Here is a 23,438-nt window from a genome sequence, read left to right on the forward strand (position 1 = left end):
ATTCCTGCTATGTACAATTTGCTTTTCGTGAAATAAATGTATTGATTTAAAATAATACAAAGGTAGTTTGCTCTCAACATTACATAAGTACCTTTGTTGAAGTTCATGCTAATTTTTTCTTTAAAAACAAAATGAAAATTTACATCTATTAAGTTTTTATTATTCTACTTAAAAATCTTTTCATTCTTTTAATCATACTCGTATTGCTTATCTTCAATATATCATTCGTAAAATGTGAATTGTAAAGCGATAATTTTTAAATAAAATCAGATAAGTTAAAAAAAATGTAGTTATGCGGGTCGGAGATTGGCTTATCAAGCCTATTGTTTTGCGATCCTTTATCGTCCTTTATGGTGAACTTTACACACATATGTATGTATGTGTATATATATTTATATACATATATATATATATATATATATAATGATCTGGGTAACCATTTACATTTATTTTTATGAAGATGTGTACTTCAAAATTTTTATTAAATAATGAAGACGTTCAATAGTACTTTACGACATACTAAATTCAGTATGTTTTCAATTATCATAGATAGCTCATATATTTCATATACGTAGTTGATGCGGCAATTGTTATTACCAAAATATTTTTAATGATTTATACTTATGTATAAACTATATTAATTTATAATAATTAGTTCCGGAATATCTAATAATGCACTTGGCAGTTTTAGAAACTTGGAAATCTATTTTTGTGTTATGTTTATATTATCGGAAAATAAAGAATCTTAAAAAACTTTAAAAACGTCATTTCCTACGGATCCTTTCTTTTAATTTTTTATATTGTTAATCGAAAGTATTTTTTATTTTAATTAAATCCGTATTAATATTATAATTATAATGAGTCGGATATTTTATCGAAGAGTTACTACGAAAGCATACTTTTATTAACCATTGTATATATTATATTAATTCTTTTTAACGAACGTTCAGATAAATATCTAGTAAGTATATTGTTCAAACGTTTTCTCTATATACAATACATTCATTTTTGTAAATTTACCTATAGTTTTTAATGCCAAAAAAGATAAACGAAATTCATGCAATATTGCCTGTGGCATGTTTTTAACTTAGATATATAGAACTGTTACAATTAAAGGTAAAAAATAATTTTAATTGCCGTTTCATACATGCACACACATATACACATATACACTTAATTTTTAAATATTAACATTAAAATATATATAATCTAAAAATATTAAAAAGTTCTAAAAGTTAGTCAGTTGATGAATCTTAAATGTAAATATTCTTCGTTTTGTGTGACTCATATTTTCAGAGCAATTGGTACTTCAGACAACATGGTATCACATGATCAAGCATACGACGCGAGTAAGTCGCTTGTTGTACATCCAGCTGTGGATTATAAACCGTATTAATAAAAAAAACATTGCATTTAATTTATCTCTAAACGCGAATGAGTAAGAGAAACAGAATAGACAATGTACAACATGAAAAAGACACTTTTTAAAATATATTTATAATTACACAGAGAATTTGTGTGTGCATCACGTGTATATATATGCAATAATTTTTAATCAAGTTTAGGAAAAAATTGACAAGCGTGCTAAACATATTGCAGATATTAACTTGCGTTTTTATACTTTTTTTTGTAACAGTAATACGTGAAGTATTATTTATCATCAATAAAATTGATGGATGATTTGTATTGTATCTTTAGACAAGGCGTCAATTAATTTTATCTATTGATTTGCTATGATTTTTTATATTGCTTACTTAAGTACTATGATACCTTCGTATAGTTTTTTGTAGTAGCCTAAATTAATATACGCTAATCTACAATTCGTATATTTTTCGATTGCTGCCAATTCGAGACTCTGTAATTAATTAGAAGTAATAATTACATTGTATATATAAATTTATTATTTCATTAAGTTAAATTAAATGTTTTGTTTAAATATATATAGTGAATTTTTCTTATATCAAAATTTGCACATTTTATTTGAAAAAAGTGTGGTGATTTTATCCATAGACATATTTCATACCTTTGCATTATGAAATTCAAACTGAATGTAATCAACCTTATTAAAAAATTTAAGATTTTAACATAATTAAAAATTTTAAATATTACATTTTTAAACAATATCCAAATAAATAGCAACAGAAGTAATAATGGTGGTTTAAATAATAACGTCGCATTTTAGACTATAATACTGTTTTCGTTTTTATCTATTTTATATTTAATTTTTTATTATGTAAATCATTTTTCCAATAGATATACATATCTATCCATTGTATTTCGATTATATTTTACTTGTGTGTGTGTGGCAGGGTAAATGGTGTTAGACAAGTGCACCATTAATTCTTTATAAATAATTATCGTGCAAAATAAATATAATACATATGGATATATTTGCAGTTCGCGTGCGAATATGTTGTGCCTTATGCAAACAATACATAGCTTTATAATTATACATCGGTTACTAAAAATCTAAGTATGCTTGCGTGTATATATTAGGTGTATTTACGTATCTGTACATCGACATCTTTGCACTATATTGTCAAGCATATCAAATGAAGTCATAGAATTTTGAAAGAAGATGAGAATAAAATAAGATACGAGCGAAAGTAAAGAAAGTCGGATGTGTGTCACACATACGCTGACCACCCCATATTCTTTTTGATGATATAGTCATTTGTTTGGGTCTTTGGTGGCCGGAGTTGTCGACGATCGAGACGTGGAAGAGACACACACTATGGATTATTGGCGATTTGGCGGACGTGCGCGAAGAAAGAATAGACAGCACGGATTATAACGATTAACTAGATGCATGCACACTGGCCTATAAGAGTATCGGACCGTTTTGCTAAACTGGAGTTTCGCAGCCATCGTTTGTAGCTATTAAATTATAATGTCCCTATTAAAGGCTTTTTTCTCGTTTACTTGTTGAAATGTATTATAGAAGACTATCGATTTACCGTTCAAATAACAGCAAAAATAATAATACAAAGTACGTGCAAAGTAGTACAATCGAAGTACAGGAATAAAATTAAATCGCTTCTATTATTTCTCTTCAAATCCAAGATTTCCTTATGCCCGTTTGAGTAAATATTTTAGTTAAAAGTAAAGTCAAGTATTTTATTTGCATGTCATTTTACAAGAAAAATTAGTGACTTAATTTCTTTGGTGAGATCTAGCTTCCTAGCTTTTCTTTTCTTTACATTTAAACATTTATTTTGCAAATAGAGCGACTGAACGTCAGGAAAACAAGTATACGAGATCATATACTGCTATAATGTTTAAAAGTTACATAATTTTATTTGCAAAAGAAATTTTGTCTTGGTGTTAATATCTCCAGCTATTGCAAATATGGTACTAGCAATACTTTTATCCCGGTACACGTGCGCGTTTTATCTATTGGCTCGACGAGCTAGAGTTCATCGTCACTTTAAAATTGCACGATGAAATTAACATGAAGTAACGTGTGTGTGTGCTGTAATTATATAGGAGCAGTTTGGACGACCGGAAAATCGGCTGAGAATATCCTTCCAATATAATGCCAGCAATGAGAGAGATGCTGACTGGACTGACGCTATGCTTATCTACGAACGGCCAGTCCGGGATGAAAAAAGTAAAGTCATCTGCCTGTAATAGGTGTGCTTCCGATTTGTTCAAATATCGTCTTACCCGCATTTTGCCTTGAAGTATATGAAGAATTATGCGAGACGAGCACAGAAGCTCTTAAAGGCAAGTCAGGCGTGAAGCAGGCCCTTTTTACAATCGAATGTGGCATCAATTGTACCATCATTTGCACCTTTTCCTTTTATTAAATACTGGCCCTTTTCATTTTAATTTTTTTCCTTTTATTGTCTTTATTGTATTTTAATGTCTTATTAATTTATGTATTTCATTAAAATGCTCCGAATTTATAAAATGTGCAAATTGATGCTTGGTTAATACCATGTTTGAATTTTAAACGAAGCATTTTTTTCAAAATCTTGGTATCACATTCGAATTCGAATATTGACTAATTATAATTATTGAAATAACTTAGACTTTAATTTTACGTCGTTTTCATTGAAATTTTATGATATATAAATAAAATAATTTTTTTAATGTTATATTTTTGTAATCATTTCTATCGGTGTAATTATATGAAAATGAAACTAAACAAAAAACGAATAAAAGGTGCCAAGAATAATTTTTTGTAAATTTCAAAATTATTACTCGTTACTCACAGGAAACCTTTTAGCAGTTTTTGAGCATGCACCGACCTCTCAATGTTCAACGCAATTCAACTACACAGTGAGTAACAATAAAATATCTCACAACAACAATAAAATATTATTTTATCAATAACAAAGAATAAACAATTACATATAAAAACAAATGCATTTGTCTCTTTATTTGTTTTACCTTAAAACAAAACATATTATTAATAATTTGTATACATTATACATAATTTTACATGATTTAGTTTATTTAATTGTTAAATAGCAACTTATTTAGGTTAATAGTAATTTAAAATCAAAAACTTTGTTAAAAAAAGTATTAGAATAAATTCATAATTAAATTTGGAAGAAGTAAAGTTTACAGTGTAGTTCTTAGATATAGTACGAATGTATTACATATTTATATGTTAAAAATATTAGTCCTAATTTAGTTTGGAGAATACGATGTATGAAATTTTGAAATATAATTTATTCCTATCTGTTAATTAATTCTTATATTTATAAGTATTATAAATTCTTAATTTGTAATACTATATTATAGTATTAATATAATACTGATTATGAAAATTAGTTCAGAATGATGAAACAACGTACAGAATTATTTAAGACAATTCTAACATTTTTAATTAAATTTTCAACCAAAAATAAAAATCTATATTTGTTAAATTTATTTCATAAAATTTATAATTTTATTTATTTGAAATACTAAAAATGTTTTGTTTGGTCATATTCTAAATTTGAAGTATCCGAATCTTTAATTGATGTACTTGAAATTGCTTATTTCTTTAGTAAAAAGTACATTTAGTATGATAGTGATTTTGAAGCTTAATATTTTTTGCAAAATTAATTAAAATAAAAAATTTAAAAATGTGTATACGTAATTTATTACTAAACTTTTGTTATGCGTATAATAATATATATCTACATATTAGTTTTCAAAAATCATAATTATTTTAATTGGTATAGTATGTTTTTATTTTGAAATTGAAAAATATTGATAACGTTAGATTGACGTATTCTAAAATAAGGGTTTAGGATATTTAAAAGATTCTGAAGTTGATGTAAATTATTAACATTTATAATACTACCATTGAATAATTAAAAGAAATAAAGATGTCATTATTATAATTTAAATAGCTAGGTTCTAAATCATTTGAAAATATAATAATACATTATAGAGTAGTTAATTTATCAAGTATCTAATAAATGTTTCAATGATACAATAACAAGCATAATTATATTTGCTATAAATTGAAAAGATATTTCATTGAATATAAGTACATCTATAATATTGCAATCTACGTTTCGTGTTTCAATTAATAAATTACAATTTTATTTTGTTGTAACAGCGCATTGACTTGCATGTAAGTCATGAGAATCTTCAGTCATTACTTATATATATTATCGTCATCCGTTCATTTGTTCTTAGATGGCGCGTAGCCATAAACGGCGATCGAGTTTTGGTTCACTATTATTGTATTACAGTTAGACAAATAGAAGACAAACGAATATATTATTACATGAATATGGCAAAAGAATTAAGGTAATAAATTTTTTTGATTAATATTTATAGACCATAAATCGTGCTTCGAAGCACGTGTTTACTTATTCACAGCAAACAATTTTTAGGTTATTGATGTGCCAGAGAAGTAAATACTTGTTTTCTCAATTTGAAAAGAACTTTTCTAAACAATAAAAAAACATAGTTATTAGATTTATAAATAGTTATTTGTAAATATTTAGATAATAGCTGCATTCATTTTAAGCGCGTGCATATACGTGTTTGGAAATTACTATTAGTTACGAAAGACTATTATGTAATCTACGTCAGCATACCAATTTAAAATTGTACAGACAATTTAATTTAATAAAAACACTTGTTGACTTTTTTTCATTTGTTCATTTTTATTCAAATCAAAATAAGTGTTTGTTTTGATATTTGAATATATAAAACATTACCATAAATTAAATTTATATAGTAATTATGACGAAGCAAATTGCAAATGCTTTTTACTAATGAATATAAATAAATATTATTGGGTCATATAAATTTTAATTTCAGAGAAGGTCTTTTATTGGGAATCGGTAATCCCCTTCTAGATATTTCAGCTACAGTGAGTGAAGATTTTTTAAAGAAATATGATCTTAAACCCAACGATGCAATTCTTGCCATTGAGAAACATAAGCCTCTATATGATGAGCTTATTGAGCACTATAATGCAGATTTTATTGCTGGAGGAGCTGCACAAAATTCAATGAGAGTGGCACAAGTAAAATAAATTATTTCAAATCAGATTTTTTTTAAAAATTTTAAATATTTATGTAATTATTTGATAGTTTATTAAATGTAAGTATTAGTTTTGTTACAATATAAAAAAGAAATAAGTTAAAGTTGGAAATAAATTTTTAAATAAATAAATATATTCATATATTTTTAATTTAATAGTATTTTATAAATGAAAAATAATACAGTATTATATATTAATAATGATTAATTAATATTAATATAATACCATATTATATATTAATAATATGATAGATATAAGTTTTTAAAAATACATTATATTTCCTTAATATTTTAAATTATTTTTCAAATTTTTTACGTTTAAAATTTTTAGATTAATTAGTAATTTTTTAAAATTATTTTAGTGGTTTTTAGGGAAACCCAAAGTTGCAATATTTATGGGTTCTGTTGGAAAAGATAAATACTCAGAAATTTTAGAAGAAAAAGCAAAAGAAAATGGTTTAAATGTAAGATATCAATATGTAGATGAAGTAACAACTGGAACTTGTGCAGTTTTGATTACTAATGGTGGAAAATATCGTTCTCTTTGTGCAAACTTATCGGCAGCAAATTATTTTTCACCATCACACATCGAAGAACCAGAAAATAAAAAGCTTATACAAGAAACAAATTGTTATTACATATCAGTAAGCATGTTTCATTATTTATCTACGTTTCATTATTGATGTTAAATTTAAATATCGGAATTATTTATTCATATTCCAGGGATTTTTCTTGACAGTCAGTCCAGAAACAATACAGGCTGTAGCTAAACATGCATTTCAACATGATAAAGTACTCATGATGAATCTTAGTGCTCCATTTCTATGTGAATTGTACAAAAAACCAATGAGAGCTGCTTTGCCTTATGTTGATGTCTTATTTGGTAATGAAACAGAAGCAGCAGCTTTTGCAAAGGCAAATGATTTTGAAACAACAGATTTGAAAGAAATAGCTATTAAAATTTCAAATTTGGAAAAAATTAATGCTAAAAGAAAAAGAATTGTTATTATAACACAAGGTTGTAGCCCTGTATTATTAGCCAAAAATGGTTTTATAAAAGAATATTGTGTTACGAAATTAACAGAAGATAAAGTCATTGATACAAATGGAGCTGGTGATGCCTTTGTAGGAGGTTAATTTATCCAATTTTTAAAAATTGATATCGATATAATGATTTAGATATATAAATTTTAAGGCCAAATTAAATTAATTTCTATTATTTTAACATTTCTTGTAATATAATATTTATTGTAGGTTTTTTAGCTCAGTATATACAATACCATAGTCTAGATACCTGTATAAAATGTGGAATTTGGGCAGCAACTCAAATAATACAAAGATCTGGATGTACTTATGAAGGAAAGCCAGATTTTGCACCATGATAAGCTTTGTTTTTTTTTTTCAATCAATCCTGTATATTGTACTTAATTAAATAATCAAAATTCTTGGGTTGTTGTTGTTTTATACAAACAACATTTTCTTAATAGCAATCATGTTCTTAAAGCAATAACAAAATAATTCAATAATGGGAACAATTGTATGTGAATTATATATGAATGTGCTTATTAGAAATGCAAAATTGCTAATAATTAGTTTTCTATATGAATAATTTTTATAAACTGAACTTAATATTAAAATCAATACTATCATAAAATACATTCAATTGCAAAAAAAAGTGTAGAAATGACAATTTATTAAAAATTATTACAATACTGTTATGGAACATTACGTTTAAGACTAAATACATATTCAAATTATTATTACTATTTTAAACGCTACTTATACAGATCGTGCTATTGTTACAAGAACTAGTAGTTTTTATTGATAAGAATTATGAAATAGAATATAACATAAATATGTATTTTAATTTTGTAAAAGTTGTTCAATTATAAAGATATGCAAAAGGAAATATGTATAGATCAATTGATTTATACAGTAGTATATACATTTTTATATGTCTACTTGTTTTTACTTGTAAAAATATTTGTAAAAAAATAAATAAAGTGTTTTGGGGTTTTACAATATATAAAAAAATGTATAAAATATTAAATTATTTTTAGTCTCTTAAGAGTTATTCTTTGAGATAAATGCAATGCAATATACTTTATTATATAATACACTTAACAGACACAATAAAGAAATATTATTAAAAAAAAAAGGTATTTTATTTATTAATCTTGTAAAATACTTCGAAAACTTTAGCTCCATAATTAAAATATATATACATTAAATAAATATTTTTAAATACATAAAACTAGGTATTCATAATTTTAAGTTCATATAAAATCATAATTATTATAATATTTAATAATATGATTAATTTTAGTTATAATAATTGTTTGAAGTTCAAAACAATAAACTGTAGATAATAAACGTATGGATGATTAATTATTGTACATTATAATATGCATATATTGATTATAAATACTTAAAAATCAACGAAATTTTTAAAAGGTACATAATTTTTAAAATCATTGAAGATTTTAATATTCTATATCATACTTTTAAACTCTTATTTTATAAAATATTTAAATACAAATAGAAGCATAATAAAAAATGTATGTATTTAAGCATATTCAACAATTAATTTATTGTTCCGCTTTATTTTCAAAATATGGTTTATAAATTGGAAGTGTGCTTTTCACCTAATCTTTTTTTTTCTAATACATTACAATATTAAGTCAAATATACATGTGAGTGTATAATGTGTAATTTATATTTTTCCAAAATAAATTCTATAAAATAGACAAATTATTGTTTAATTATTTGTTTAGCAATCCAATAATTAGATAATTTTCTTAAGAAAAATCGACTTTTTAAGTTAAAACATTATTATTTCTTTAATGTAGCAAATATGTTTATTAATAAGCGGTAATAAATTAATCTTTATACTACCATTGCATACTGAATTGAGCATTTTGAATATATAATAAATATTTTATTAATTAATAAATTAACTTTTGTAAAAATTAAAAAGAAAATATCGGTTCTCAACAGACAGATTGCAGGTTCATAATGTTTAGACGACGCAATATGAATAAAAAGCTAAATGGTGGGACTATACTGAATATGAAAAAATCAATATATAACTTGTAACGGATTCTTAGTGTGTTTATTAACGAAAATCAATACGCGACTGATCCATTATTGCTTATGATTTCAAACTGTAAGTTGCTCGTCCTTATCTCTAGAGAGAGAGAAAGAGAGAGATAGCCAGCTCGAAACTGTTCAATGATTCCCTGTATCTTTGAATGCTGGAATTTTTAAATCTATGATAATCTAGTTCGATGAATTTCTAGATTATTGATAAAAGTTATATCGACCTATAATTATGAAATAAAAATGCACTATCTCTTCTAGAAACGGTAATATTAAATACAATTTGATATAAAACTGCAATGTGTACCATTAGTTCATCATGCGTGATTTAAAAGCTTCAATAATTATATTAGTTTAAAATCAAGTTAATAATACATATATGTACATGAAATTATTATTGTGATATTTGAACAATTGTCGAATCGATTTTGCTTCCACTTCTAAAAAGAAGTAACTTAACTGTTTCATAATGATTCTGGTAATGAATTAATGTTAATTAATTATATCTTCTGCAAACTTACTGTCATGTCAATCGGAAAAAAAGTTCAAAATATAAGTTAGAATGATTTGCTTATAATTTAATTACTAACTAATTCGGCAAAAATAAAAAAACAAAATTTGTTATAGTTTAGTATAAATGAAAAATATAAATTAGTAGACCAACATTAAACTCCCGACGAAAGTATATTACATTCGAATTTAATTGTCTTACAACATAGAGTATATATTATTTGTGATTAGTATGAAATTTGATGACACATTGTATTACGAATAAATATAAAAATTCAGAGTATTAAATTAAAATTATGATGTTCGTATATTAAGAATTTAAGAAAAGTTGTATCGAAAATGTTACGAGGTTTGTTTTTTTTCCACGAATATAGTTTATTCATTAAAAAATACGTTATGTCGCACTGAGCTTGGAAAAAAGATAAGCCCAGTCGGTAAAAATAATTTCCTCGGTCCTTGATATTAATTTATGTACAAGCCCTCGATGCATTAAAAGCGTGCAGCATAGTATATATAATATAAAGTCAGAAATCGAATGCACCATATTGTATCCCTTACATTCAGTCGATAGACATATCCCGCTGAATTTCAATAAAAGCAATTATATATACTCTGTCGGAAGCTATCGTTGTCTGTTGATTGATGCACACGAAAGCACGGAACGAGTGTTAAAAAATACAAGGGCGGCCAGTAATAATACAAAGAGACACCAAGATCACCTTTCACACGCGCACTCCTTTCCATTCCATCCTCTTCGTTCGTTGCCTTCAAAAGCGAGTTCCTCTTTTACTCTCATCCCCTCTTTTCGTCCTCCCCCGCCGGGCTTATCATTTTAACGTATTTTACTTATATGAGACAACGCGCGCGCGTTATACATACATGTGCATTCATACATGAACCCGTGCGTAGCCAGTAGAGGACGGAAAGAAAAAAGCATCCGGGGTTTGAGTCCGCAGCGATCTCCACGACGCGCAGTCGCAGCGTCGCCAGTAGCTGTGGCAGGGGTACGAAAAACGAGCCCGCAACAAGGAGGGAAAGTCGCTGGCACGTGCGTGAACGACAGAGCGAACACGAACGTCGCCGCGGAAAAAAAGGGACGGGAATAAATGTTACCGTTGCTGTTACTTGGGCACAGAACCGAAGGAAATCGTATAGGCGGCGCTAGGTTGAGCGGGGGAGAGGGATACAATTTCCAGCCCCACGAAAGAGCAATGGGAGCCGTGCCTTGAATTGCGTATATTACATATGGGCTCATAATTATTCACTACTGTTTCGTTAAAGTGTGCGAGCGAACAAAATTATCGGTGCGATCTTGTAAAGCCGTGCGCGCGCACTCGTACACCAATAATAACGATAGTTAGATTGCTAGATGGTTGGATGGGTAAATGGATCAATGCATAGTTGGATAAATAGATAGGTAGATTAATGGACGGATGGATAAATGCATATAGAGCTGGGGTTGGTAAGTAAATAGTTGTCGGTATGTATAGGGAGGAGCCCAAAAGATGCGTATTTAAGGATGATCCTACCGTTCATGTATTTAGTAGCTGTCCATTTATCTTTTATTTCAAATAGATTGACCTATTACAAACTTTTTAGTAAACAATTCGTACAAAATGCAACTTACACCTATTGTACGTTTCTGTAATTGGCATCCTTTAAATCTTATAAATTTAATCGTGGAAATCTCTGAACTTCACGAACCTATTTATCATTATTAACATATGTGATATCGTTATTACTTTACATTTTTCTGTAAATATAGTGATTAGTTTATAATTTTTATTTTTTTAATGCTGGGGTAAGGCTTAGAGCTATAATAAATGTCATGCAGTTTGTTTTAAACAAGTGCGACGATACATTTCGAGTAAATTATTCGTTTGGCCTGAAACTATCATAATGTTTGGCAATTATTACCAGAAAAAAAATACATAAAGATACAGGGACTGGAATATATTGGTACAAATAATTCTCTTATTTTTTATGACTATACTGCCTGAAACAACGTTGTATTTCGTGAACGAATGCAAACCAACATAAAAGCATGGAGGTTAAAAAGATAGTTGCTGTAAAGTTTTAAAAAACAAAACAAAAATAAAAACAAATAAAAAAATGGAAAGAGCATGGCATACGGGTAGACAGGCGATAATCAAGTGAGCAATAGAGAAAGACAGAGAGGAGGTGATCCAGTGTAATAACGTGCATGACACACGCAAACACGGTGAAGTCGTAGCGGCGCAGTGGCGCTCCCCATCGGGTGCGCAGTAGCCGCGAGGTTGCGACGCGGCCATCTTTGTCAAGTGGGTAACTTTTGTTGATTTGTGTAATGTGACGCCGTTTTCGCAGACGTTAGAACCCAGCGACGGCGGAGACGACACTGCCGAGAGTGAACGTCGCGAGTGTAAAGTACGGTAAATATTGGCGTCAGCTACCGGGAGCAACGATCTCAATTCTTAACGTGTGCTCAAACCATCCGAGACGTGCGAAGATTTTTATTAGAAATATCCCGGGAGGAGGTAATGGTGGTGACGACGGTGGCGGTGGTAGCGGCTGCGACTGCGGCGGTAGTGACGACGGCGATAACGAAGAAAGAACTAGGCGACGATGACGACGTAGTGCAGCTCCTGTAGCCGTAGCGTTTTCATTTATGGTTGCGTTCGGTTCTCGTACACGCACGTATACGTAATAACGCGAGGCACGAGTCTCCTCGTTTATCGTGCGGTCGGAATACGCGCATTGTGTGCGCGCGCGCGCGATAAGAAAATTTCTCGCGGGTCCCCTCTCCGTCAGAGCTCGTTACATCGTAAGCGCGTATGTCCATCTCTGTTGGGCCCTCCGTGCAGCATAACTCCGAGGACGCGTGTGAGTGCGCGGACTCCGCTCGAATGTTTCATGTACCGTTTTCTATTTTACTGTGTGGGCTCTTGCTTTTCTCTTCCTCGATCCTGTGCGCGCTTTTTTCACGCCGATAAACGGCCGCTGTGTTTGTGCTTCTGTGTTTGCGCGTGTGCTTTGAATCCTCCAGATACTGGATACGCATCACCGAAGCTATAAGCAAAAGGCAAAAAGAGGACACGTCGCGAGAAGAATCAGAAGTGTATAAACAGGGCCAAAAGTGGAAAATAGCACTCCAAGAAATTGATGCAACGTTGCTGAATCTTTGCGACACGTAATTCGCATGCGAATTACTTCGCGCACGAGGTCAGCAAGCACAGGTACGCTCCCAAGCAGGTAAAGAGAGACGAAGAATGACCTATCGAGTGTGAGCAGTCCCCCGACGGTTCTCGATCCGTCGGATGATTGTAGCCGCAGATTTCCGTTTTGCACTCCATCTCCCTCCATCATCCTTCTTGCATATGCTTTACATGCCTACGCCCGAGTCTTCTTCACTTTAATTCTTTAAAGGAAACGTCATAGTATCTTCGTTCTATGCTAGAGTGCGTAACTGAGCGATAGAAAGGGAGAAAGAGGCTGTACATGAGGTCAGGAGGATGGATTTGCCAAGACCGTGTAAAAAAGGCGGCAAGTGTTCCCGGGCACAGCGAAACTCCCTCCTGCTTGTTCAATCTTCTATCTCTCTTACAAAAGTTCGTCTCCTTGTCAAAATGGCTGCCGTCGGCGACGTCGTCGTCGGCTCTGACCCTAATGTACCTCGTCAGCCCACCTCGACGAGCCCTTCTTTCTCTTTCTCTCTTTCTCTCTCTCTTTTTCTCTGTACTACACACATGCACACACGCGCGCACGCTCGTTTTCTTTCTGCCAGTAATGTGCGTTCGTGTATGCATATATGGGAGTACGCGTGTGCGAGCTAGTGTAAAGTAGTATAAATGAGAGAAAAAGATGAGACGACCTACAGAGTGAGACGGAAACTTGTCGATCGACCGGCCGTAATTGCACCGTTAACCGACGCTCGGCGGTTCTTTACGTGCCGAGCGTTCGAGAGTTGCTCTGTAGTGTCTCTGTCATGTATAAAATTCTATGACGGTCATAAGTCAGTCAAAATTCAATCAAAAATATGACAGAATTATGATTCATGACGATTTAATTCGTTATATGGCAAATTACCGTGAGTGGTGCTTTTTAAGAAATCAAACTTACTCTTGCATTCAAGGCATAAAAAGGATCCAAACTGAATTTAAATTTTATCCTATAATGACTATCTTTTATCCTAATGACCTATAATGATATTTCATTGACTAATGATTTTGAAAAATTCATTGCGAATGGAGTTCCTAATAGGTACAGTTATTTTTTTTAAATAACGATTTATATAATTAACTGGGAACTGTAAAATCGATGATAAGTTTTTTTAACAAAACTATTAAACGTTTGTTAAAATGACTTGCATCAATATTAAGATCGAATAACAAACGTATGTTCTATTCTTATCAAAATCTTTCATTATCATTACAAGTGATTTGCAATAGATCGACGAATGAATAGTAACTGTGATTGTACCTTTATTAAATTTTTATACAATATTTAATTTGACATTTATTCAAAGCATACGTATATATTTTTATACAAGTGCATTGTTATATAATTTAACAAATCACATTAATATTCACCTTTATTATATAAAAATTAATATAATATTAACTATATTTTCTTTGTGTATAAATTAATTTAAATGAATAAATGAAAATTATTGAATTATCACGAATTCATGATATAAATTAATCGATTGTATAATTTGTGAATAAAACTGATAAAATTTTAATCTCTAATTACGTCATGTTTTACAAAAATACCACATTATATTTATTATAATAATAAAAAAATACTTCTAAATAAGTCAAAGTTATTTGTCTTGAAATGTAATGATGTCATTTAATACATAATAATTAGTTTAGAAAGCGATAATTCCATAAGACTGTTATTTATTTCATATAGTGAATAAAAAATACATTGTTCGATGCTATATTTTAATGGAGCTATGAATATAATTACAGCACAATATATGCATTTTACAAGTTACAATTGCATTTTACCATGTGTAAATTCGAATAGAAGTATTATTGGCCTAAATGTCATAAATAATTTCAAAGGAAAAAATAGTTATCTAAGCTTTATGTTATTTGAATAAAAGAGTGCATAACTTATGAGGCAGAGATGTTCTAATTGGTTGGCATTTTTACGCTTCTTGCATTTCATAGTATCGCTTCATTCAATGTCAACCAACGTCCACTTTTCCAGACCCATTTTGTAATTCTTTGTTCAATAATATCGTTTAATATACAGGAGTCGATGAATTTTTTCAGTCTTTTCTTTAATTGAGAAGTAACTGTTATTTTGTTATTTTGTCGTTATTTCAAAAGAGGCGCGACTCGTATAGTAGTTTAAAAATTGGTTGAAAATGTGACTTGCATACGTATGAATACGTAGTAAAATATATGTGTAAAATATATTATGTCATTGTGAAGTTCGATATGAATTCAAGATAAGTTTATGCATATAAATGAATCTAGAGACCTAAAAGAAATTTGGTATTTTTGCGTCTAAAAGTTGCTATTTTATTTAGATCTATGTTAAAACAGTTTAGTATGTGGTTGGAAAAAAGATAAAAGGATTATATCCATATTGTCAACTCATTACATTATGCTTTTACGTTTATGGATTTAAATACAATTATTTAACATTCTTTTTGAATTCTTAAATTAATTTCCAAATAATCATAAATTAATTCAACTAATATATATATATATATGAAACGAAAAAATTACCAAACCTTTTTGAATATTAAATTACAAATTTTTATGACGATTGTACATGTAGTAACTAAAATTTGGAATACGCAATAACTAAATTCTCATGTGACTATTAATCAGTGACATTGTATTAACTCTGGGACAATTTCTTTTCGCAAGTGAATAGGGATTATATTACAATCAACTGTCAAAGCGATAACTGTTAATTAATAAATTCAGCGACATAGATGAGTTTGTATGATTAATTGCCGTTTTCCTAACCTACAAAAAAGGATGACACAAGGACTCTTATGGTCCGAAGACGATCGATCGGCGGGTCTCCAGAACTGCTGAGTCATCGTTGACATCGGCTATTGAGGCGGTAGATGTGACGGTGCCAGTGGCAAAGTGTTTGATTTAAATCGGTCGGTCGACGTCTGACTACGGGCTCTTGCGTGGCTTGAGTCAGAGACGCGCAGCTGCTGTCGTCAATTTCGATGTACTTAGGTAGGGTACGAAAGATGGCCGGTAGCAGCGTAGCACCGAGGGAGGGGGTAGATTTCTCGGTGCTGTATTTCACCAAGCGCTACGCATGAAGTATCACTCACTGCCGAACAACTATTCTGCATCAAGTAATAATTCTCGTGCACTCGTCACCAGGTAAATAGAGCCAAACCAACGATATACAAAGAAGACTGCTTAGCCAATATATGAATACCTCGCTTGTATATTTTGATATCTAACTGAATATAAGTAACAAATAAATTGTCACGAAATTTTTGGATTTTAATAAAAATGTATCAAGCTTATTTTAATTTGCAATGTACCACTGTTGAGGTTTTTCATAATTTTACCGTAAATTTTAACAACACCTGGCATTTCATTTAATATAATTAATATTAGTTTTATATAAAGGTACTTTTACTTTTCATTCAACAATTATTAAATTATTGAATACGTAAATTTTGTATAAAGCAGTTTCGTCGTCATCATCTACGTTGTTATCAATCTCTTATTTATTATCTCAATTATTTTCTGGTGCATTATTTGTTAAAAAATTTTACGACACCAACACACACACGCGCGCGCGCGCGCACACACAGACACACACACACACACATATATTAGTCAAATATTAAATGTACTATAAAAAAGACTATCATTTAAGAAAAGTATTTTTTGTTCTTTCTGCAGGTTTAGTTATTTTGTTTAAATTTGAATGTCATTCAATATTTTATTAATTCTTATGATTTCATGATAAAGCGTTGATTCGATGATTTTTAACTAAAAGAAATGAAAAAACATGTCCAAATGAATATCTAATAAATAAAAGGACGGTGTCCACAATTTTCCACAATTCTCAGTTACCAAGTACAGATTGTCGTTGGGGTATCCGAACTTTGCGGAACGCGATGGGTTAAGAAGGGGTCATGCGTTATTCAGCGTATCTCCGGCTTGGCCATGTCCGGTTGGGGCGCTTCGCCAAAAAAACTGCAACGTTTGAAAAGTCAGTCACGTAGTGATCACTGAAGCTCGGCAGTATTGCCCTGTCAGTGGCTCACGGTGTTGAACACCGAGCATCGAGCTAACCTCGAAATTTGGATTTTGTCTGATACCCGTCATATAAATATGGACGAAGTAAGTAGGTAAGGGTGGCATAGCACGTCGAGGCACATCGAAGCTGGCAAGACTTCCGTCCGCCTGTTATAGCAGCTGCTTGGCTCGTGCGCCGACGGCTCTCGAAAACGCGCAGCCGGCCCTCCCCCCTTACTATTTGAATGGTCACAGACAAATGGATGGACGAATACACGCGGCAGTTTCTTCTTCCTTCCATATGTCGTCGTGTTCTATTCTCCTCTCCTCCCAACTTCGCATCTCCTGTATTTTCCCTCCATCACCACCCTCCCACATAACTGCGGCTTTTTCGAGCCTCTTTCGCCGTGGAGTGAAGTGGAGCCGAGCATTGTTATACACCGTCCAGTTTTTCGATTTGCTTTGCCCAAGTGTATCGCTACCGCTACTCTCGCCGCTATCGCCGCCCTTCTCATTTTTACTCCGTGCCTTTGAACTTTTCCTATTTTTTGGTTTAAAACCTTTTCACCTTTTGAAGATATTCTCGAACACGAACCTCGTATCGAGTTTACGTGCATTCCTGGATTTTAAGTACTTTAGTTAGTCACGCGTGGAAGATGATGATCACTTTTCTTGAATATCAATCTGTATTTCGTTTATTATTCAATGAAAGGAATTTTTATATTAGTACACATTTGCCAAAACCTTTCCTGAACATTAATTTTATTTTCAATGACGAAGATAGCTCATTTCATTATTCATTTACAAAATTAATATTTTAATAAAAACAGGTTGAGATAAAGTTGATGTGCAGCTTTATCTTCTCCAGCTTGCACTTTTACTAACAAAACAAAGAAAATATGCAATTCTTTTTCATAAAAAAATATATGAAATAGTACAAAATAATATAGTATAATGTTAAATTAATATCAAAGGCATTTTTGAGCTCTTTTGGTACACGCCCAAAGAATTGCTCATACCTCTATATATAATTTAATGTACCCTAATGAAAAATGTGACTGGAACATAAAGTATCGAGTAACATTTGTAATTTAAGAACCATATTTTGATGTTTTGTCATCATCCATATTTGTAAGGATGGGTGATATTGCACACATACCCGTCAATTCAAGTTCTTTTTTCGGGTTAATGTATGTATTACATTAGTTTTTATCTTACGTTCCTAATTTTATCAATTAGTTTGTTTATCTAAGAATTAATGGTTCTACTGCGTTATGTACGGAAGCTCTGACATGGACTTGGCTGTGGTAACTTTTGCAACGGTTGTTTTATGACATTTATTTGTTTTTTTTTGCGTGCGTTCTAATTTTCTATATAATATGATATTTTTAATTATACACTTTTCTATTTAAAAAATAAAAAGTACTTTTACTAAGTACAGTCTATGTGTAATTGTAATGTTTATAAATACTTGTGAAGGACTGAAATAAAAGTATTTAAAATGAACACTGCTATTAAGTGTAATCATATCTTGTATTTTTGAGTGAAAATTTTGAAAATGTACGAGCCTTATAATAATCTTATAATGAAAATTTGAATTCAATTAAATTTATATATAAAAATTCTTATTTCCGACTGTTATTTCAAGAAGCAACTCCTACACTCATACTGTATTTACTTTCACAATAATCTAATGCAGTATACTAATTAATTCCTTAATAAGTATTTTGGAATATTTATAACATTATATAATTATGCTAATACTGAATAGTTGATTATAGTTGTTAATAAGATTAGCCATTTTTATGAATATTTTTGATTAATCAAAGGTTATATGATATAGATCACATAACATTTCTTATATTTAAGTAATAAGAGTTCATTGGAAGGCTATTCAAATATATTGGTTGTGCACTGATAATTATTTCTATTTTCTAAATCAATATATCGTTATTACATGTGTATGCACCTACTTTACAACAAGGTAATTGCTTCCGGCTCATACATAAGCTCGGATATCATCAAGTATTGTATGAATATAGGTATCTTAAATAGAATCAAATGAAAGATTAGCTAGAACGATGAGCTCTATATTACTTATAGATTAAAACAAGTCAGCTTAGTTAGTATTTGATACAACAACGAGCGCTGGGCTTATTCTTAAATATTGGAGACCTCCCTTTTCGATATAAACTAAATGCCACGAGTGCAAAAAAAAATTAATAAAAAGGCGCAAAATAGTAAAAAATCAGAGGCACGTAGGCAAATTTGACAACGAAAGAATCTCAGAGTCGGTGTAGATAGTTCGACTAGAACACATTTCTTCCATTTACCCGTTCTCACCTTCTTTTACTTTTCCATTAGTTTATTTATTAATCTTTTACTCTTCCTCTCCCTCTGTTTATCATTGATTTTTTCAGCCAGTTAATAGTGCAAATGGGGTGTTATCAGTATAAATAAACACCTATTAAAATGAAATTCGACAATTATTATCAATTTAACACATTTTAATGTCTTCTAACATACTTACTATATAAATTGAAAAATATAGAAAGAATCATTTCCGTTAAGTTTTTTTTACAAGGAAATATTGAAATTTGTTTGCTTTTATGTGTCCATAAATTTATTTTACTTGCTGGGACGAATAAAACTTTTTTTGTAGATAATTTTGTAGCTATACACGAAAATCAGTGACGTTATTGACCTATGCAATGAAGTTCTAATTTTAAAAATAGACAACAATATATGTGTAGACTTTACATTATTTACCTGTTACAAACTAGGAAACTTATTTTCTTCACAAGTACACTAAAGTTCTCTTAAGGAGAAAATTAAATATTAATTTTATGAAATCATTCGATATACTTTTAGATTTTATGGACACGCTTTCTTTGTAATAACTTATTAATCAGATAAAGCTACTCAAAATATTATTAAAAACAAAATCTGGACATTTTAGTTTTAAGGACGATAATTAGCTTCTACATTTAAACATGATAAAGGTTAAGGAAGGGCTAATATTGAATTGTATACTTTATAATTCATGTGTCATCAAATGGTGCGTCTAAAACGGTTTACCAAAGAGCTGTGCCAAAAAAGGGATCATGACAGAGGACCGAATGTACAAGCTCATAAAGCTTCTATCAATTGATCGAAGAAAATCTACCTAATTGGTGTCTAACTTTCGTAAATGAACGTGTACCAAAAAGTAAAAGAAGGAATAAATAAACCGAGTATGTAATTATGATTTTAAACTTTTAATAGGGTTTGTGCATGCATTCATTCTTTGACACGCCACCGCGATATTCAATTGCCTCCGAAGACACTCCCATTAATTTCCTCATCATCCTCACCTTTTTTTCCGAAAATAGACAGTCTTTTAACTAGTTATTTTATTACTCAATCTTGCAATCATCGTTACATGTATTATTTCATGATTGTGAATTTTACTCACTCTCATTATTTTACATTCTTCCTAAAATGAACATTCAAAAATTAATACATTTGAAACTATTTATTTTATGTAGTATTTATAGAATATATGTTAAAAGAGTTTCAATTTAAGTTTTAACAATATATAAGTACAATTCTTAAATGAAGGCAAAATAAAAAGTTTAGTGGAACAGTTTTTAATCGCTTATCATACTTACCAGTGCCTATTGACCAGATTGCGCTCTCATTCCCAATAACACGAATAAAGTATATTTTAAATGCTGCTTTTTCAAAGATTTTGTTCATATCGTTTTGAATAATTTTTTTTTTGTTTATATAAATGATACGTTTTATATAGTTTATTTCATACCAAGTTGTATAAACTTAGAAATAACGCTAATTTAACTTATATATTATCTCATATTATAACAATAATTTGAACATTATATATTAAATTTTATAACATTGATGACGTTGACTATCTTAATAAAAATATATATAAATTCTATTTTTAACATTTTATCATATATATTAAAAAATGTTCAAATATACTATATTTACGCTAGTCGTATGCATTGAGATATAATAAAAAGCACATTAAAAATTTATTGATTGGTATTTTAATTATTTCAACTCACATGAATTCGTATACAGTAATTTGAAATTTCGATATATGAGAAAAGTTTTATAATATAATTAAATTTAATTTTCATGGTTTAAACAGGATATTTTATTATTAATAATATTTTCATTTAACCTGTCTTAAAATCAATATATCAAGTAATATTAAATATATTACAAAATATAATTATTTGTTAAGTATGCGATACAATGTATTTCATTATATTTTATATGTTATGTATTATAAATGAAAATAGAAATATTTATGCTGCAAACAAATTTATAAAAGTACACAGCTATTATTTAATCATTATAAAAATTAAACTTTGTTAAATATGTTTAACGCGTGCACAAAATTTCGTACAAAATTTAAATCAACTACAATTAATATTGTTTGACGTAAAAATTAATATACAAGTATATGAGTTTTTATTGCAATTTATAAAAAAATTTGAGAGTATTATTTAAGATATATGATTTTTATTCTTGATTTTTTTACTTTTATTATTTACTGATTAATTATTGATATACATCCTATATAGAGTAAATTTGTTTACGTAATAATCTAATAAACATTATATATGTATATATAGATTAAAAATATTCTTCTTTTATGGATAAATACAATTAATGTAAAATAATTAATTAGTATATGAATTGCAAAAAATTACATTTTTAACAGTTATATTTTTGTAGTTAAACTAACAAATGAAAGGTAATTTTAATTAATTAAATTTAAATTTACAATGATTTATTTATACTTTATGCAGAATAAATTCATATGTCATATAATTTGGAATCAAGACATATTTAAAAAAATGTAATCTTATTGTCTGTAATTAATATCTTCACCATGTTATTAAAAAAGGTAAAAATTTAATGTTTATAAAAATTCATAATAATTGAAAGTGTTTTCTTCCATTCGATGAGGTGTAATTAGTTGAATTAATTATACATTGGAGTTAAGAAAACGGAATTTTCCTAGACTTAAACATTTCAATAATTGATATATATATAGATATTTCTGTTGGTTTGCCGCTCCATAAAATATGTTTTAATTTACCACGTTGCATATATCATTTTAAATATTCAAGTTGAATTCCCATTCTTAATGAGCTATATTTAGATCTGTTATAAAATTATAACAATCACCTTTACAATTTGTACCGTTAAAAAAATTCTAAAGATCTTTTTTCTCCCATCACGTCATAATTCATTACTTACGATGTAATTTAGTTAAAGTGCATTATTTCTAAAATTAAAATTTTTTTGTATACTTTTATAACTGTTAAAGTATACAGGGTTTAATTAATTAATATATTGTAGAATATGAAATATTGTATCGTTCATTTATTCGTCATTGAACTTATTGTGTTAATTTGCCCTGGATTATAATTCAACTATAATTCAAATTATGATAGGTGATTTCAAAACTTAATTTCTTTTTTAATTTAAATAATCGATTTATTATAAATATAAAACTTACCCAACTTTGTATTTTATGAAACCTCTACAATTACTTTAATTTTGTGTACATATTCGTATATAATAAGTTTTTAAATATAAGCACTTAACATACGTTGCACGAGAATACAATTCATAAAGTCTTGGTTTTTTTGGGTTTATACTGATTATTTTGTATACTTTACAATAGATAATTAGATTTTTAGAAATTTTTAGAGTGATGTTCAAGCACTAACTATTCATTTGTCTGTATCGGATACTGTATCGAAAGAATCACTGTATAATTTACTTACAATTATTTTATTATTTATGGAAAATCGTATTAAAAATAATATAAAATTGAAATATAACAAAATTTGTCTAAGATTTCAATTTCTTACACAACTTCTTGTTCATAACAACGTATATTCTATATTCATATAGATGTGTAAAATAAGGGTTTGAGAAAATTCTTTTTGAAATATGTATTTAGAGTTTCATGTAAATAAAATTAAAACAATATATTACATAGATTTAACAAATTTTAAAAACTTACCGCAATTTTTAAATATTAATTTAATAATCGAATTAGTTTATTATGTTATCGTTGATCTT

At 29.1% G+C, this 23,438-nt stretch overlaps 3 protein-coding genes across 8 annotated transcripts in view; all 3 read left to right on the top strand.

Moving 5' to 3' along the window:
• Nucleotides 1-4,332, top strand: part of lark (RNA-binding protein lark) — a 13,654-nt gene extending 9,322 nt beyond the window's left edge. For 3 of the 6 annotated variants that reach the window (XM_011504665.1, XM_011504667.1, XM_011504666.1), the window contains exon 7: nucleotides 2,671-2,873. In XM_011504665.1, coding sequence (XP_011502967.1) covers nucleotides 2,671-2,794 — 124 coding nt within the window. In that variant the 3' untranslated portion in view covers nucleotides 2,795-2,873. Of the gene's footprint in view, nucleotides 1-2,670; nucleotides 2,874-3,486; nucleotides 3,727-4,219 lie in introns of those variants that run through there. The other 3 variants (XR_912996.1, XR_912997.1, XR_912995.1) reach the window with 2 other exon arrangements.
• A 1,134-nt stretch (nucleotides 4,333-5,466) lies between these two features.
• On the top strand, nucleotides 5,467-8,060 carry Adk2 (Adenosine kinase 2). The gene is made up of 5 exons (XM_011504675.1): nucleotides 5,467-5,754; nucleotides 6,274-6,481; nucleotides 6,861-7,142; nucleotides 7,222-7,630; nucleotides 7,753-8,060. Exons 1-5 carry the CDS (start codon nucleotides 5,732-5,734, stop codon nucleotides 7,878-7,880), a joined length of 1,050 nt encoding a protein of 349 aa, XP_011502977.1. The 5' UTR covers nucleotides 5,467-5,731; the 3' UTR covers nucleotides 7,881-8,060.
• Nucleotides 8,061-12,154: 4,094 nt separating this feature from the next.
• The window catches only part of enok (histone acetyltransferase enoki mushroom), a 40,821-nt gene continuing 29,537 nt past the window's right edge, over nucleotides 12,155-23,438 (top strand). The window contains 1 exon segment of the mRNA XM_011504716.1: nucleotides 12,155-13,322. The gene's annotated coding sequence lies outside the window, so the exon portion shown is untranslated.

This window comes from Ceratosolen solmsi, unplaced genomic scaffold (genome assembly GCF_000503995.2).
Source record: "Ceratosolen solmsi marchali unplaced genomic scaffold, CerSol_1.0 scaffold58, whole genome shotgun sequence".
Classification (NCBI taxonomy): domain Eukaryota; kingdom Metazoa; phylum Arthropoda; class Insecta; order Hymenoptera; family Agaonidae; genus Ceratosolen; species Ceratosolen solmsi.